The following is an 18305-nucleotide window of genomic DNA, read 5'->3' on the forward strand; positions in this document are numbered from 1 at the left end:
CCTAGGGAGACATACAGACTGAAAGTGAGGGGATGGAAAAAGATATTCCATGCAAATGGAAATCAAAAGAAAGCCGGAGTAGCAAGTCTCATATCAGACAAAATACACTTTAAAATAAAGACTATTACAAGAGACAAAGAAGGACACTACATAATGAACAAGGGATTAATCCAAGAAGAAGATATAACAATTGTAACTATTTATACACCCAACATAGGAGCACCTCAATACATAAGGAAAATGCTAACAGCCATAAAAGGGGAAATCGACAGTAGCACAGTCATAGTAGGGGACTTTACACCCCACTTTCACCAATGGACAGATCATCCAAAATGAAAATAAATAAGGAAACACAAGCTTTAAATGATACATTAAACAAGATGGACTTAATTGATATATATAGGACATTCCATCCAAAAACAACAGGATACACTTTCTTCTCAAGTGCTCATGGAACATTCTCCAGGATAGACCATATCTTGGGTCACAAATCAAGCCTTGGTAGATTTCAGAAAATTGAAATCATATCAAGTAACTCTTCCTACAACAACGCTATGAGACTGATATCAATTACAGGAAAAAAACTGTAAAAAATACAAACACATGGAGACTAAGCAATACGCTACTAAATAACCAAGAGATCACTGAAGAAATAAAAAAATACCTAGAAGCAAATGACAATGAAAACACGACGACCCAAAACCTCTGGGATGCAGTAAAAGCAGTTCTAAGAGGGCAGGTTGTAGTAATACAATACTACCTCAAGAAACAAGAAAAATCTCAGATTCACAACCTAACCTTACATCTAAAGCAATTAGAGAAAGAATAACAAAAAAAAAAAACACCCAAAGTTATCAGAAGGAAAGAAATCAAAGATCAGATCAGAACTACATGAAAAAAAACTGAAGGAAACAATAGCAAAGTTCAATAAAACTAAAAGCTGGTTCTTTGAGAAGGTAAACAAAATTGATAACCATTAGCCAGACTCATCAAGAAAAAAAGGGAGAAGAGTCAAATCAATAGAATTAGAAATGAAAAAGGAGAACAACTGACACTGCAGAAATACAAAAGATCATGAGAGATTACTACAAGCAACTCTATGCCAATACAATGGACAACCTGGAAGAATTGGACAAATTCTTAGAAAAGAACAACCTTCCGAGACTGAACCAGGAAGAAATAGAAAATATAAACAGACCAATCACAAGCATTGAAATTGAGACTGTGATTAAAAATCTTCCAACAAACAAAAGGCCAGTACCAGATGGCTTCACAGGCTAATTCTATGAAACATTTAGAGAAGAGCTAACACTTATCCTTCTGAAACTCTTCCAAATTATAGCAGAGAGAGGAGCACTCCCAGTCTCATTCTATGAGGCCACCATCACCCTGATACCAAAACCAGACAAATATGTTACAAAGAAAGAAAACTACAGGCCAATATCACTGATGAACATAGATGCAAAAATCCTCAACAAAATACTAGCAAACAGAATCCAACAGCGCATGAAAAGGATCATACACCATGATCAAGTGAGGTTTATCCCAGGAATGCAAGGATTCTTCAGTATACGCAAATCAATCAATGTGATACACCATATTAACAAACTGAAGGATAAAAACCTATCATCATCTCAATAGATGCAGAAGAAGCTTTTGACAAAATTCAGCACCCATTTATGATAAAAACTCTCCAGAGGGAACCTACCTCAACCTAATAAAGGCCATTTATGACAAACCCACAGCCAACATCATTCTCAATGGTGAAAGACTGAAATCATTTCCTCTAAAATCAGGAACAAGAAAAGGTTGCCCACTCTCACTGCTATTATTCAACATAGTTTTGGAAGTTTTAGCCACATCAGTCAGAGAAGAAAAAGAAATAAAAGGAATCCAAATCGGAAAAGAAGAGGTAAAACTGTCACTGTTTGCAGATAACATGATACTATACATAGAGAATCCTAAAGATGCTACCAGAAAACTACTAGAGCTAGTCAATGAATTTAGTAAAGTAGCAGGATACAGAATTAATGCACAGAAATGTATCGCATTCCTATACACTAATGATGAAAAATCTGAAAGAGCAATTAAGGAAACACTCCCATTTACCATTGCAACAAAAAGAATAAAATACCTAGGAAGAAACCTACCTAAGAAGACAATAGACCTGTATGCAGAAAACTGTAAGACACTGATGAAAGAAATTAAAGATGATACAAACAGATGCAGAGAAATTCCATGTTCTTGGATTGGAATAATCAACATTGTGAAAATGACTATACTACCCAAAGTAATCTACAGATTCAGTGCAATCCCTATCAAACTACCAATGACATTTTTCACAGAACTAGAACAAAAAAATTGCACAATTTGTAAGGAGACACAAAAGACCCTGAATAGCCAAAGCAATCTTGAGAAAGAAAAATGGAGCTCTAGGAATTAGGCTCCCAGACTTCAGACTATACTACAAAGCTACAGTAATCAAGACAGCATGGTACTGGCACAAAAACAGAAGTACAGATGAATGGAACAGGATAGAAAGCCCAGAGATAAACCCACATAGATATGGTCACCTTATCTTTGATAAAGGAGGCAAGAGTATACAGTGGAGAAAAGACAGTCTCTTCAATAAGTGGTGCTGGGAAAACTGGACAGCTACATGTAAAAGAATGAAATTAGAACACTTCCTAACACCATAAACAAAAATAAACTCAAAATGGATTAAAGACCTAAATGTAAGGCCAGACACTATCAAACTCTTAGAGGAAAACATAGGCAGAACACTCTATGACATAAATCACAGCAAGATCCTTTTTGACCCACCTCCTAGAGAAATGGGAAAAAACCAAAAATAACAAATGGGACCTAATGAAAGTTAAAAGCTTTTGCACAGCAAAGGAACCATAAACAAGACAAAAAGACAACCCACAGAATGGGAGAAAATATTTTCAAACTAATCAACGGACAAAGGATTAATCTCCAAAATTTACAAGCGGCTCATGCAGCTCAATATCAAAAAAACAAACAACCCAATCCAAAAATGGGCAGAAGACCTAAATAGACATTTCTCCAAAGAAGACATACAGATTGCCAACAAACACATGAAAGAATGCTCAACATCACTCATCACTGAGAAATGCAAATCAGAACTACAATGAGGTGTCACCTCACACCAGTCAGAATGGCCATCGTCAAAAAATCTGCAAACAATACATGCTGGAGAGGGTGTGGAGAAAAGGGAACCCTCCTGCACTGTAGGTGGGAATGTAAATTGATACAGCCACTATGGAGAACAGTATAGAGGTTCCTTAAAAAACTTACAGTAGAGCTACCATATGACCCAGCAATCCCACTACTGGGCATATACCCTGAGAAAACCATAATTTAGAAAGAGTCATGTACCACCATGTTCATTGCAGCACTATTTACAATAGCCAGGACATGGAAGCCACCTAAGTGTGCATTGACAGGTGAATGGATAAAGAAGATGTGGCACATATATACAATGGAATATTACTCAGTCATAAAAAGAAACGAAATCGAGTTATTTGTAGTGAGGTGGATGGACCTAGAGTCTGTCATACAGAGTGAAGGAAGTTCGAAAAAGAAAAATAAATACCGTATGCTAACACATATATATGGAATCAAAAAAAAAAAAAAAAAGGTTCTGAAGCACCTAGGGGTAGGACAGGAATAAAGACACAGACGTAGAGAATGGACTTGAGGACACGGGGAGGGGGAAGGGTAAGCCGGGACGAAGTGAGAGAGTAACATTGACATATACACACTACCAAATGTAACGGCTGCATCGCACAGGGATATCAGCTCGGTGCTTTGCAACCACCTAGAGGGATGGGATAGGGAGGGTGGGAGGGAGACGCAAGAGGGAGGGGATGTGGGGATATATGTATATATATAGCTTCACCTGTTATACAGCAGAAACGAACACAACATTGTAAAGCAATTATACTCCAATAAAGATGTTAAAAAAAAACCAGCAGTAAGCCACATGACCTTGTTAATGTCTTACATTTTAGCTTCAAATTGAACATGTCTAAGTTTATAAAAGTGCAATTCACTATTTAAAAATTAATGTCATTCACATACCATTAAATTTACCCTTTTTACCCTTTTAAAGTGTATGCAATTCACTTTTTTATAATGTTCAACTTAATAATTATTTGAGATCACCTAAGTTATCTTTGGCCCCTAAAGGGGAATATGTTATTGTCAGTTGTTCTGACAACTGAGTGAGTTGTAAGTGGTTATAGGAGAGCCACACTGCCACCTTCACTATAGTAACTGTCTAGTTAATCTTCTACCTCGGCATTTTCAGTGGCAGCCCTCAGGCCTGAAGATGACTTAGATAGAGATGAAGTTACTGCTTTGCGTGCAAACAGGGACACACTCACCTATCAGTTTCCAGTGAGGACCATGGTACTAGTCCTGTAGTTGTTCCTCCTGGTGCCCAGAATCCTTTATGGAATCATCCGTTCATTTACTCAACCCTTCTTGAACTTCTGTATATATTTATACTCACATGCAACCTCTTGGAGGAATGAATTTTATAGACTGTAGACTACTTGGTCTATAAAAGGGGCTTTCTTATATTTGTCCCTCTGTCTGTACACAAAACAAACGTTCTGTATGACAGCTGTTCAAATATTTGAACATTACTGCCCTGTCCCCCTTCTCCTCTCACTCTTGTTTATTCCCAGGCTAATTATCCTTAGTTAATTTGACATCCAGTTGAGAGCTTCCTATATGCAAGGCCTTATCCCAGCTGCTGCAAGGAATACAAAAATAAATAAGACAGTTCTGTACTTAGTAAAGCGTTTAAAAACTCATATTTAAGCCATGTTTGCTCTGGTTTCCAAACCTGTCACTGCTCTGCTCATCTTTCTGGACATGTTCTGATTTGTGAATGCTCTGAATAAAAAGTGGCAGTCGGAATAAAAAGGAATATGTCAGATGTGGTTTGGGATGACTGCAGTGTATAACAGAACTGTTACTGCCCTCCGTTTCTTTTCATGTAGCCCAAGGATATAGTAATATCCCAGTAAAACTCCCAACCGACTATTATGCTAGGTTTTCCTCATTGTGTATTTAAGAATGATTAAAAATAAAAAGAAAGAAAACAGGGACAACCTAAGTTCCCATTCAGTTTCTTCTGATTAATTTAAAATGATGTGTGATGGCTTTTTAATTTATTTCTAGACTTCTCATTTAGTCCAGGGTTTCTCACCTTGGCACTGTAGTCATTTTGAGCTACATATTTCTTTGTTACGGCGACTGTCCTGTGCATTGTAGGACATTTAGCAGTATCCCTGGCCCCCACCTACTAGATGCTAGTGGCATCCCCTCCCACCCAGCCATGAGAACCAAAAATGTCTCTAGGCATTGCCAAGTGTCCCCTGGGGGACAAAAGTGCTAGGTTAACAACTACCAGTTGAGTTCATACATGTTCTAAATTATAGGAAATGTAGTATTACTTTTTTTTTTATTAAGAAGCTGCAGAGAATTTAAAAATCCCAACAGAAACCTCGGTGTGCTTCTCCTGTTCCACAGTTCTGTAGTCTCTACTCTGGATACTGTGATTCCATCATAGCCTCACAGAACTGCCTTTAATTTTTCTGGATGCCATTTAGATTAATAACTTTTTCTCCTGAGTGAGTTAGTAAACATTTCTTTAAGTGGCCCTGCCTACTTTCTGAGAAAAAAAGAAATATTTATAAACCTAATTTCTCCCCAGATTTTATTTAGTGCCCAGCCAATGCTGACTCAACAGAATAGATGAGAAAGTAGTAATAGAAAATGTTGCTCGGCAAAGCAGGTCAGGCTTGCGGAAGATTTAGCATATTTTTAAAAAATTGTGCCTTGCTTGATGCTGAAATTAGTCTCTAACAGTGTCCAGATAAAAAGATGTGTTCAAATTTCAGCAAGTTGAGAGGAGTTTTGGATGGTACAGCATGGTTCTGAAGAAGCATCCATGCTGCTGCTGTTTTCAAGGGCTGGTCTTTAGATATCATTTCATATTCTAGGATAGAAAGTCTGATAGCTGTTGACAGAAAAGACAGGGTCAAAACTCAGTTCTCGATTATTAATAGTGTTCACCAGAAAAACTTAACAAAGGAGTAAGTATTCTTAGTTTTATTTTCATTCATAGGAAATTTTACTTAATTTTTTAGGTTAGAGTTAGAACATCTAAAAAGTAATGCCCCCCGCCCCCAAAAAAAGAAAAGAGGGAAGAAAAGAGGTAAAGAAATAATCTTGCTTCTTGATGGGGGAAAAACCTTATTTTACCTCTTTGAACTTTAATTTTCCTTCCTTATTCTTTCATTCAGTAAATAAATGATTATCCAGTTCCTAGAATGTGCTCGGTATGGTTGATATCCCAGGTCTCTACTTTTACGGAACTTTCATTCTACTTGGGCAGACAGTAATCAATTAAACAAATAAGTGATATACATTTATCTAGTTATATGTACTATGAAAGCATAATACCGATTAAAAATAACATAATGCAGTCACAAATTATGTAGAGAAATATTTATTTTCAAGAACACGAATAATCTCTTTTAAACTATGGACAAAGTGAACATCATTTTAATCTTTTGGAAGTAGTAAAAATGAATTAACTGTAACAAGTTTTAAATGGAATCAAGTCTTTGTGTCTTAAGTGTGTTATTTGTATTTTTTCAGATCAGAGTTTTGACATCCCAGACAGAACTTTTCATTCTACAAACACAACCTGGCGTCTCTCCTCTTTTGAGTCCATGACTGATGTGAAAGAACTTATCCCAGAGTTTTTCTATCTTCCAGAATTCTTAGTTAACCGTGAAGGTATAACAGTAAACCGTTTCTAATTTAAATTTCTGAGTGTTTGTACTTACTTTATAATTTTCCAAAAATAAAAATACCTTTTGTAAGTCCTAAAATTTGAGTCCCCAAATAAGAGAAATACCTTTACTTATTAAGTATATAATGTTATTTCCAAGTGAGCTTGAGGATGTTAAATATTTTATAGGACTAGCTATATCTGGAAAACTGTAACTTTTAACTATTAAAAGTATTTGTAAACATGTATTTTAATTCTGTTACAGAACTTGCTTTATTATTTTCTCTGATTACAAAAGTTATAATATGCTGATTATAAAAAAAGTCATGAATTTATAAAGAACAATGTGAATTAACCAAAATCTCAATGATTTTATGAGGAATGACCAAGTTAGAAATAAAACACTCTAACTAGAGTTATGTAATAATGAAAAGGAATACTAGAAGGTAAAATCTGATTTTCTGTGATGCCAGTGACCGACAATCTTGGTAATCTTACCTGTTCTTTAATGTAAGATCAGTTAATCCTTTACAGGGTATCTTTGGGTCGTTTTCCTACATTACTTAATTTCATATTTTTATGTGACCTTTAGGAAATACATGAAATTGAGAATTATATCTTTAGAGAGGTTAATGTTGGACAAATGACTTCAGAATTTTTTCCTATATTAACTGGCCTCTCTGGAGTTATTTAGAGTATCATTAATAAATCCATGCTGCTAATTACCTGGAACAAGCTTCATAGTGTTGCCCAAGCGAGAAACGCCTCAGTGAAATATCAGCACCTGCAGCTGGGGGTACCTGCCTTGTGGCTTTCAATCAGGGACTCATTTCTCTGTCCAAAAACCACATTCCTCTGTGGTTTCTTATATGTATGTTCCTGTTATCTATGGCTGCATAGTGAATAACCCCAATACTTAGTGACTCAAACCAACATTGAATGTATTATCCATCACAGTTTTTGCAGGTCAGAAATTCAGGAACAGCTCAGCCAAGTGGTTTTTGTGGTTTTGGCTCAGGGTCTCTTGTGCATTCAGATTGGCTGGAGCTGGAACATCCAGGGGAACAGAGCAGCACGGGGCTGGTGAGCATCTCTCTCTTCAGGTAGTGTCCATGGTTTTCCATGTGGTTTCTCCACGTGGACTAGTGTGGACTTCCTCACAGCATGGTGGCCTCGGACACCCTACTTGGCAACTCAGGGTTCCAAAGGCAAGTGTCCCTAGAGAGATGAGCAGAAGCTGCATGGCCTTTTCCAGCCTAGCCTTGGAAGTCACACGGTGGCACTTACACTGCATTCTGTTTGTGAGGTAGTCACAAGTGCCCGCCCACATTCAAAAGGAAGGAGCATAGACTTTGCCATTTGATAGGGGAGCAGCAAGATTCTAGAAAAGCATGCACAACAGCAGGTGGTGTTACAGCCATTTTTGGAAACGATAACTTGCTATAGCATACGTCCTGCTATTTCCTATGAGCATTTCTATAGGCCTCTCATTGTACCTCCAGGCATCTGCTCTGGGTGAACAGTGTCTACCTCTGTGATGTGTCCCCAGAGCACCAAAAAGCTGGGAATGATTTGAGTTCACAGAGACCCCCTGTGGCTCAACCCCTCCTAGCTCAGCCCTTAGATGCCTCATCACCACTGATCAATCAGTAAGTCTCTGCTGCTTCCCCTGAAGCCGCCGTATAGAGTATGGAGGTGCTCAGCCAGTACATCCTAACGCTGTCACCCTGCAGCTGTCTGTTGGATGACTGCTGGGATTTTTGAGGTGACCCTCACCCCCACCCCGTATTAATTTTATATAAGCCCTTAGTTTATATTTTATATCATATCATTTCAGAGTACTTCCAAAATTAGTGAAGATCCTTCCAACTGTTTTCACAAGATCCAGAAGTAGGCAGACAGCAACTTAATGTTACATGGAGCATAATTAGCTTTTAAGAGGTCTTTTTAAATTTGGATTCTGCTATGGTGTTCGGATTTTCTGTCCATTAAAAAAAAAAAAAGGTAGCACAAAAAAAAGTTCTGTTCAAAGGTAGCATTTCCTTTAGGACAATTTTTTAAAGAAACACTTCTGAGATTTTTGTTTACACTAGCAGACTAATGAGGCAATTAGGTAATACCTTATTTACATCGCGGAAGAACCCTCTTACTCAGTGTGTTAGTATAATTTTGTTGTCCACAGGAATGCTTAGTGGAAGTGAAATCAGAACAGACCTATAGATTTACCATAAAATTAATAGACTAAGACAGTTCATTCTAGGAATGTGTATACTTTGTATTCGTTGAGTTTTTAAACTACAGAATGCTAATACTTACTACATATAAGTAGTCTTGAATTTATTATATGTTAACACCAATCATTCAGAAATGCTTATACAAAAGCCTTCACTTTATTTTAATCAGGTTTACAATTGAGATATTTTCTCACTTGATGCATTTGAAGATTTGATAACTGGAATATTGGAATTAGTGGGCAATGATTTTCTGCTTGTTTTTCAATATGCTATAAAGCGGTGGAAGGGTAAAGTTGAAAGATCTCCGATTCAGTTAGGATAGATAGCGTTAATCCATGTAGCTCTGTGAGGGGTAAGTCAGCAGGTGAGCAACGGTGTCACTATCCTCTCGCTGCTCCTTCTCCAGGTTATAGCACACAATAGCTGTTTCTGTGAACTCTTACGATCTGCTCAGTGGGCCAAAGGAAGCATGCTCTGGGGGAGATAAACATTGATATTACTCTTCTCTTTTAGGTTTCGATTTTGGTGTACGCCAGAATGGTGAACGGGTTAATCACGTCAACCTCCCGCCTTGGGCACGTAACGATCCTCGTCTTTTTATCCTCATCCATAGACAGGCTCTAGAGTCTGACTACGTGTCCCAGAACATCTGTCAGTGGATCGACTTGGTATTCGGGTATAAGCAAAAAGGGAAGGCCTCTGTCCAAGCCATCAATGTTTTTCATCCTGCTGTAAGTGACTCTTTTAAAACTCTGCATTTATATAAGGTAGAAGGTTAGACTGTTTCTTTACAATACCCAAGTTATCAAAGAGAATTGACAAAGACACTAAACTTGCCCAAGATTTTTCAGGTTTTATATTTCGCCTCTTTAAGAATAACTAAGATACTATCTGTCAGGGGTTCCCCAAGACCATCCCCAGGTTGGATGAGGACTTAACAACTCAGCGTATAGTTGTAATTACAGCTAAGGTTTATTACAGTGAAGGGTACAAAGCAAAATCAGCAAAAGGAAAAGATGCACCGGGCAAAGCTGGAGGAAACCAGGCACAAGCTTCCAAGAGACCTCTCCCAGTGAATCACAAGGAACTCACTCACTTCCTCCAGAAACAAATTGTGACAGCACGTGTGATGTTGTCTACCAGGGAAGCTCATGAGGGATGCAGTGCTAGCGTTTTTATCGAGGACTGGTCATGTAGGCACCCTCTCTCTCACAAGTCCTGAAATTCCAGGCGTCCAGAAGGAGACCGATATTCAGTATACACCACACTGTACAGTTTGGGTGCAGTGAGCCACTCTTATCAGGTAGAGAAGGTGGGAACTCTCTTGAACTCCATGTTCCCAGACACCAGCCAAGGACCACATTTGCAGGCATGCCATCCCAAGGAGAGCAGTTCAGGCCTGCCGCATAACTCTTTTCTGCATACTCTCCTGTATATCAATACATATTCTATTTTTAAATGGCCTCATTTTTCCTTATTGCACGAGCAATATTTGTGCCTTGTTAGAAAAATGTATAAGACACAGACTGCAAAAGGAAGAAATTTTAAAATCAACTTTGATATCATCATCCAAAGATAAATATCAACCCACCTTCTAGACTTTTATCTATACATATGTATCACTCCATTTATATAATATTAATACTATTTATTCCAAAGTATGGCTATCCAATAATTTATTTAACCAGTCCCCTATTGTTGGATATTTAGTTAGTATGCATTTGCTATTAAAATTAATATTCCTCAGATTATTTCTTTACGTACCTCTTTACTTCTTCAAGATAAATTCCTAGAAGCAGAATTGTTGCACCTCAACATATGTTTTTTAATGTTGTTAGATAGTCTACCTTTTTTTAAAAAAAGTCTATCTATTCAGGAAACATTTATTTTGCTAGGCTCTAGGGATACGAACGTGAATAAGATTCACATAGGGAGGGAACATATATGAATGGCCAGTAAGCAAATGATAAAGGTGCTGGCATCTTTAGTCATCAGGGAAATGCAAATTAAAGCCACGATGAGTTACCACTTTATATCCTTGAGAATGACTGAAAGTAAAAAGACTAACAATTCCAGATATTGGGTAGGTGGAATACTACTCAACAGTGAAGAGGAATGGATTTCAGATGTCTGTGACAGCATGGATGAATCTCCAAAACATTTTACACTGAATGAAAGAAGCCTTACATAAGAGTACACTCTGTATGAATCCACTCCATTTACATGAAATTCAAAAACAAGGAACATTAATCTCTTAGTGGTAGAAATCATGGGGAATTTATCTTAAAGATGGTTCTTTATTTCTTTAAGATAATTTCCAATCTAATTGCCTCTGGGGAGTAGAGTAGTGACTGCCACAGGTGTACCAGGGAACCTTCTGGGGTGATGGAAATGCTCTATACCTTGATTTGCATGATGGTTGCATGGGATGGTACTATAAAAATCTGTATTGTTTTATTGTAAGTAAAATATACCTCTATAAAAATGTATATAAAATTTTTATAAGTTTTAAAGACTGAGGTGTAATTTTTGAACTTTGTTCATATTTGATGCAAAATGTAACTTTAAAAGCAATTAAGAATTTGGACATTAACCTCAATATACTCTGTGCCTATAATACTGGGACAAATTTTCACTTGTTCTCATATAAAATTCACATTAAAAGTATCTGCATGCTGAAATATACCATTTAATTCTCATCTTACTAGATTTTTTTCATTAATTCTTTGAGACTTTAGAGCTTTAAAAAGGATGGAGTTTATACCATTGTTCTAGAAAATTTAAATACAATTTATTTATTTATTTTGCTGCGCCACGCGGCATGTGGGATCTTAGTTCCCTGACCAGGGATCTAACCCGTGCGCCCTGCAGTAGAAGCGTGGAGTCTTAACCACTGGACCACCAGGGAAGTCCTGTTCTAGAAATTTCATAAAACTCAATTCATGGGACAAAACCAAGTGTCGCAATTAAGCACATAGTCTCTAAATCCACAATTGAGTTCAAATCCTCACTCTACCACTTACTGTGTGACCTACAGTGTGACCTTAACTTCTCTGTACCTTAATGTACAAATTTGTAAAATGTGAACAATAATACCAGCCTCATAAATAAGAAAATGCATACGGGGTAATGTCTGCCATCCAGTTAAGTGCAAATAAATGTTAACTTTGTAAAAAGGAATGTAGGGGCTTCCCTGGTGGCACAGTGGTTAAGAATCCGCCTGCCATTGTAGGGGACACGGGTTCGAGCCCTGGTCCAGGAAGATCCCACATGCCGTGGAGCAGCTAAGCCCATGTACCACAACTACTGAGCCCATGAGCCACAACTACTGAGCCCGCGTGGCACAACTGCTGAAGCCCGTGCGTCTAGAGCCCGTGCTCCGCAACAAGAGAAGCCATCGCAATGAGAAGGACGCGCACCGCAACAAAGAGTAGCCCCCGCTCGCCACAACTAGAGAAAGCCCGCGCACAGCAACGAAGACCCAACGCAGCCAAAAATAAATTAATTCATTCATTAATTTTAAAAAAATAGAAAAAATATTTTAAGAGGAATGTAAAAATGCCTTTTGATCTTAATTCATCATTCACCAATATATGGGGTTCACTAGAAACTGATACCACAGAACGTAAAGATACTAATTTAAAGTAAATTTTAAGAGTCCTGGATACCGGATTATTCCATTCTTCATTTGAATTTTCGAGTATATTAAATCAAGCAACCATTAGGAATGAGCCTGCTTAGATAAGCGTTTATAACAGGTATTTGAGCCTTTGTGGTCGTGTGAGGGTGGTGGCAAGGGGAGTGGATGTTGAAGATTAACTTCTGAAGAATCTTTGAAACTTTTTCTTGGTATTTATAGAGATGTTCTATGCAGATATAAAACTGAAATTTGCTGACTGATTCAATGCTAAAAGCTAAATTACACAAGCGAGATGCACAAGCATGACAGATCTATACCCAGCTACTGACTGCTAGCTTTAAAAATAATAAAGTAAGTGCACATCACCCTCCATCTGACTCTAACACTAAGAAGAAAAGTGTAACAACACCTTTCATGTTAAAAAGCTTGCAATTTTCACTGCTGCTCTTTCAGATCCACTTACAGTTTTCATTAGAACCTAAATAATAGTCTCTTAAGCTACCTACTAACATTCTATCACAATTTCATTTTTATATACCTTTTCCTGTGTATCACTTTGGACAAATGACTTTTTCAATTATTTAGTATTACAGATGAAGTCTTTATATATATATATATATATATATATATATATATATATGTGTATATATATATATATATATATATAAATAAATACTAGGTGGGAAAGAAAAGGACAGTGACAGATCCTGAATTTTTACTCCTTTTCTAGACTGATTATTGCCCTAACCCCCTTTCTCTCTAGCTTCACGTCCTAAGAAAGGTGACAGCATGGAGGACACCAGTCGCGTGCAACATTAAGTGTGCCAACCTCTCTGCAGTGTTTTGGTTGAAGATGGAATACCTTGACTTTGTTTCTCATCCAGTCTTCTGCCCCTTGCCGGGGAGGTGAAGCTGTCCCGCTTCCTCCGTTGACAGCTTTGCCTGGGTGGCTGAGGGAGGCTGGAAGGATATACATCACATTACAGCCTTCTCACTGCCAGGTTCTAGTCAGGTTCAGCAATGTATGTGGAAACCTGCACAGCAAACACAGAGAGAGGGAATCAGAATTCAATTATTCCTCTCCAAGGATAAATAAAGCATGGATGAGTTGCTCTTGAGCTTACAGGATGGAAAGCACAAAGACTTTGCTTGGGTTTCAGTGATGCTGGTGCTTAGAATCCTGATTCTTCAGCCCAGACAGGAGAAGAGATACAGACCTACAAAAATCTAGGTTCCTTACTAATGTCTCTGTATGTAAGAAAATATATCTCAATAGTTGATATTCTTAGACATCTTCAAGATGGCGTAGCGACACAAAGTCATCCTGTGACACCAGCCATTGTGTTTTGAGAGGAATCAGACTCTTTCTTTGAGCATATTCCCATCAAAGGACAAAAGGGCATTTGGATATCATGTAATTTCAGGCAGACACAGATGGTTTTGAACTTCTAGTTCTCATTTTTAGGAATTGAGAAATTGAGGTGGGGCAGGTTCCCCTAGTTTTCTTCAGTCTTCGTGTTGCCATATAGCTGCATTCTCTTGTCTCTTTTGATTTTGTTGACCACTTGAAATGATTTTGACCAATTCCCTGACTCTAGTTTTCTGACCAATATCTGACAGGCAGCCACAGAAAAAATAGAGCCACCTACTAACCTACTTGCAGAAGCTATTTTGGGTCAACTGAATTGAAAAACCTGATTATTTTTCATCAACTCTCACTGAAAGACAAGACCAAAGAAAAACCTCATTTAGTTTTTCTTTTTTTTTAATTTGAGGTATAATTGACATACATTATATTAGTTTCCAGTATACAGCATACTGATTTCGATCATTTGCAAAATGATCACCGCAGTAAGTCTAGTTAACACCCACCCCATACGTAGTTACAAAAATTTTTTTTCTTGGGATGAAGACTTAAGATTTATTTTCTTAGGAACTTTCAGATATGCAGTACAATGTTATTAACTGCAGTCACCATGCTGTACGTTACATCCCAGGACTTACTTGCTTTATAGCTGGAAGTTTGTACCTTTGGCTCCCTTCACCCGTTTGCCCACACCCCACCTGTGGCAACCACCAATCTTATGAGCTTGGTCTTTTGTTTGTTTAGATTCCACATATAAATGAGATCATACTTATTTGTATGGTATTTGTCTCTCTCTCTGACTTGTTTCACTTAGCATCATACCTTCAAGGTCCACCTGTGTTGTGACAAGATTTCATTCTTTCTTATGGCTGAGTAATAATTCCATTGCATGTATTTACCACATTGTCTCCATCCATTCCATTGGTGCATGCTTCGGGTGCTTCCATGTCCTGGCTATTATAAATAAGGCTGTAATGAACATAGGGGTGCATGTATCTTTTCAAATTAGTGTTTTCAAAATACCCAGAAGTGGAAATGCTGGATCATATGGTAGCTCTATTTTTAGTATTCTGAGGCACCTGCATACTGTTCTCCACAGTGGCTGCACCAATTTACATTCCCACCAACAGTGCAGAGGGGCTTCCTTTTCTCTACATCCTCGCCAACGGTTGTTATCTCTTGTCTTTTTGATACTAGCCATTCTCACAGGTGTGAGATGATATTTCATTGTGGTTTTACTTGCATTTTCCTGATGATTAGTGATGCTGAGCATCTTTTCATATACCTGTTGGCCGTCTGTATGTCTTTTTTGGAAGAATGTCTATTCAGGTCCTCTGCCCGCCCCCCGCCATTTTCTTTCTAATTTATTCCTTTATTTATTTATAATATTCCTTTGCAGAAAAGTTCCATAATTTTCCCCATTTTTTTTAACATCTTTATTGGAGTATAATTGCCCTACACTGTTGTGTTAGTTGCTGCCATGTAACAAAGTGAATCAGCTATACGTATACATATATCCCCATATCCCCTCCCTCTTGCGTCTCCCTCCCACCCTCCCTATCCCACCTCTCTATGTGGTCACAAAGCACCGAGCTGATCTCCCTGTGCTATGCAGCCGCTTCTCACTAGCTATTTTACATTTGGTAGTGTATATATGTCAGTGCTGCTCTCTCACTTCGTCCCAGCTTACCCTTCCCCCTCCCCGTGTCCTCAAGTCCATTCTCTACATCTGCGTCTTTACTCCTGTTCTGCCCCTAGGTGCTTCAGAACCTTTTTTTTTTTTTTAGATTCCATATGTATGTGTTAGCATACGGTATTTGTTCTCTTTCTGACTTACTTCACTCTGTATGACAGACTCTAGGTCCATCCACCTCACTACAAATAACTCAATTTCGTTTCTTTTTATGGCTGAGTAATATTCCATTGTATATATGTGCCACATCTTCTTTATCCATTCGTCTGTCGATGGACACTTAGGTTGCTTCCATGTCCTGGCTATTGTAAATAGTGCTGCAATGAACACGGTGGTACATGACTCTTTTTGAATTATGGTTTTCTCAGGGTATGTGCCCAGGAGTGGGGTTGCCGGGTCGTATGGTAGCTCTATTTTAGTTTTTAAGGAGCCTGCATACTGTTCTCCATAGTGGCTGTATCTATTTACATTCCCACCAACAGTGCAGCCCCTTTTTAATTAGATGGGTTTGCTACTGAGTTGTGTAAGTTCTTTATAGATTTTGGATACTAACCCTTTATCAGATGTATGATTTGCAAGCAATTTCTCTCATTCAGTAGGTTGTCTTTTCATTTTGTTGATGGATTCCTTTGCTGTGCAGATAAATGAAGTCTTATATGTTATTCTCTTAAATTAAAATTAATTTTATAAACATACCTAATTAGCACCAGTCAAGGTGCATTATTTTCATTCACCCATTCAGAAGCATTGATCATTCCTCTTCTGATCTCAATTCCTATTCTGATTATTAATGATTGTTAACCTGTTCAAAAACATTTTAAAATCCTTTTCATTTGAAACAGGGAAGAGTAAACCATTGCCTAGAGAATAAAACAAGTTGTTGTTTTCCCCTTCAGTGTTATCGCCAAGTCTTGCTTTTTACATACCTCTCGTTTTCTTTTATTCTTCAGACATATTTTGGAATGGATGTCTCTGCAGTTGAAGATCCAGTTCAGAGACGAGCACTGGAAACCATGATAAAAACCTACGGCCAGACCCCTCGTCAGCTGTTCCAGTCGGCCCATGCGAGCAGACCTGGCTCCAAGCTCAACATCGAAGGGGAGCTTCCTGCTGCCGTGGGGTTGTTAGTGCAGTTTGCTTTCCGGGAAACCAGAGAACAGGTCAAGGAAGTTCCCTATCCGGTATGTCATTTGGATTTCAATAGAATTCAGCAAAAACTGGCTCAACTCCTGAGCCGTCAGGTCCCCTCCCAGGCTCTAGGGGCAGGGAAGTGAGTAGCACAGTCCCGGCCTGAAGGTGAGTGCCAGCCAGTGAACACAGATGCCTGCACTACGTTCTGTGTGTAGGAAATGCTGCGTTAGTGCTACGAAGAGAGTAAGTACTTCGGGAGCTCAGGGCGGATTGTAAGCTCCCTGAGGGTCGTTACTGGGGAGAGCCTCACCAGGCAGTGACATAACAGGCATTGCAAATGAGAGGAAAGGAGACATCCAGGACTCGGGAAGAGGCTGAGCGTGGCTGTGCCAGTGCAGACATGCCTAGCGTGGGCCTTCCTGGTTATTATCTTCCAGCAGAGGTGCTGACCAGAAGTGTAAATGTTTGGGTTTACAATGAAGGGGGAAATCGTACATGTTTTTTTGGCCCCTCCAGGTTGTAATGATTAGAAGTATTGCCTCTTAAAATGGGAAGTAGGGGGCTTCCCTGGTGGCGCAGTGGTTGAGAGTCCGCCTGCCGATGCAGGGGACACGGGTTCGTGCCCCAGTGTGGGAGGATCCCACATGCCGCGGAGCGGCTGGGCCCGTGAGCCATGGCCGCTGAGCCTGCGCGTCCGGAGCCTGTGCTCCGCAGCGGGAGAGGCCACAACAGTGAGAGGCCCGCGTACCGCAAAAAAAAAAAAAGGGAAGTAGGTATAATTTTTACTCTGAAATAGAAAAATAAAGCAAGCAAGCCTTAAGAGTAAAATGGATTCTAATCCTCAACTAAATTCTTCATTATAAAAGCAGCAAAGATGGGAGATTGTGAATTGTGAAGTGTTACAAAGGTTTGCAGAAGGAAATCGCAGAAAATGAAAAGGCAAGGGAAAGAGGTTGTGAAGGTCTTGGAGATAAAGTAAAGCACGGATGTCGAACTGCAGTCGTCTGGGAGCCACTTTAAGAGAACATGGTTTTTACAGATCTTGCTTTGATAGTCGTTTCTTATAATAATGCTTCTTCTTAAATACACTAAAGGTAAAACACAAATAGAACACTAAATGTAAGTTCTTTATGCTCAGAGCTCATATATATCAAATTTGCATGTTAAATACAAACAAAACTTATACAACTAGTAAAAATGAAATTTAAATTTTAAAACATCTATAGGAGAAACAGTGTTGTTTTGCTGAACCCAGACCACCAGTGTTGTGTTTCATAGTTGAAAGCTGTATTTTTTGTTTTGTGTTTACTTGTCAACGAAACTCATATGCTTTTGAAGCCTTACAAATCATTTTAGTCATTGTCATTACCAGAGTCATTATTTTTAGCTAGAATCTATTATTT

The 18305-nt window shown here is 38.5% G+C and overlaps 1 protein-coding gene across 4 annotated transcripts in view; it reads left to right on the forward strand.

The window, feature by feature from the left end:
- The window catches only part of LYST (lysosomal trafficking regulator), a 277679-nt gene that overhangs the window by 236000 nt on the left and 23374 nt on the right, over positions 1–18305 (forward strand). For all 4 annotated transcript variants that reach the window (XM_079899834.1, XM_079899833.1, XM_079899836.1 and 1 more), the window contains 3 exons: positions 6703–6843; positions 9586–9803; positions 16722–16952. In XM_079899834.1, the coding sequence (XP_079755960.1) occupies positions 6703–6843; positions 9586–9803; positions 16722–16952 (590 nt within the window). The remainder of the gene's footprint in view (positions 1–6702; positions 6844–9585; positions 9804–16721; positions 16953–18305) is intronic.

The sequence above is a fragment of the Stenella coeruleoalba genome (assembly GCF_951394435.1).
Source record: "Stenella coeruleoalba genome assembly, chromosome: 16".
Classification (NCBI taxonomy): Eukaryota; Metazoa; Chordata; class Mammalia; order Artiodactyla; family Delphinidae; genus Stenella; species Stenella coeruleoalba.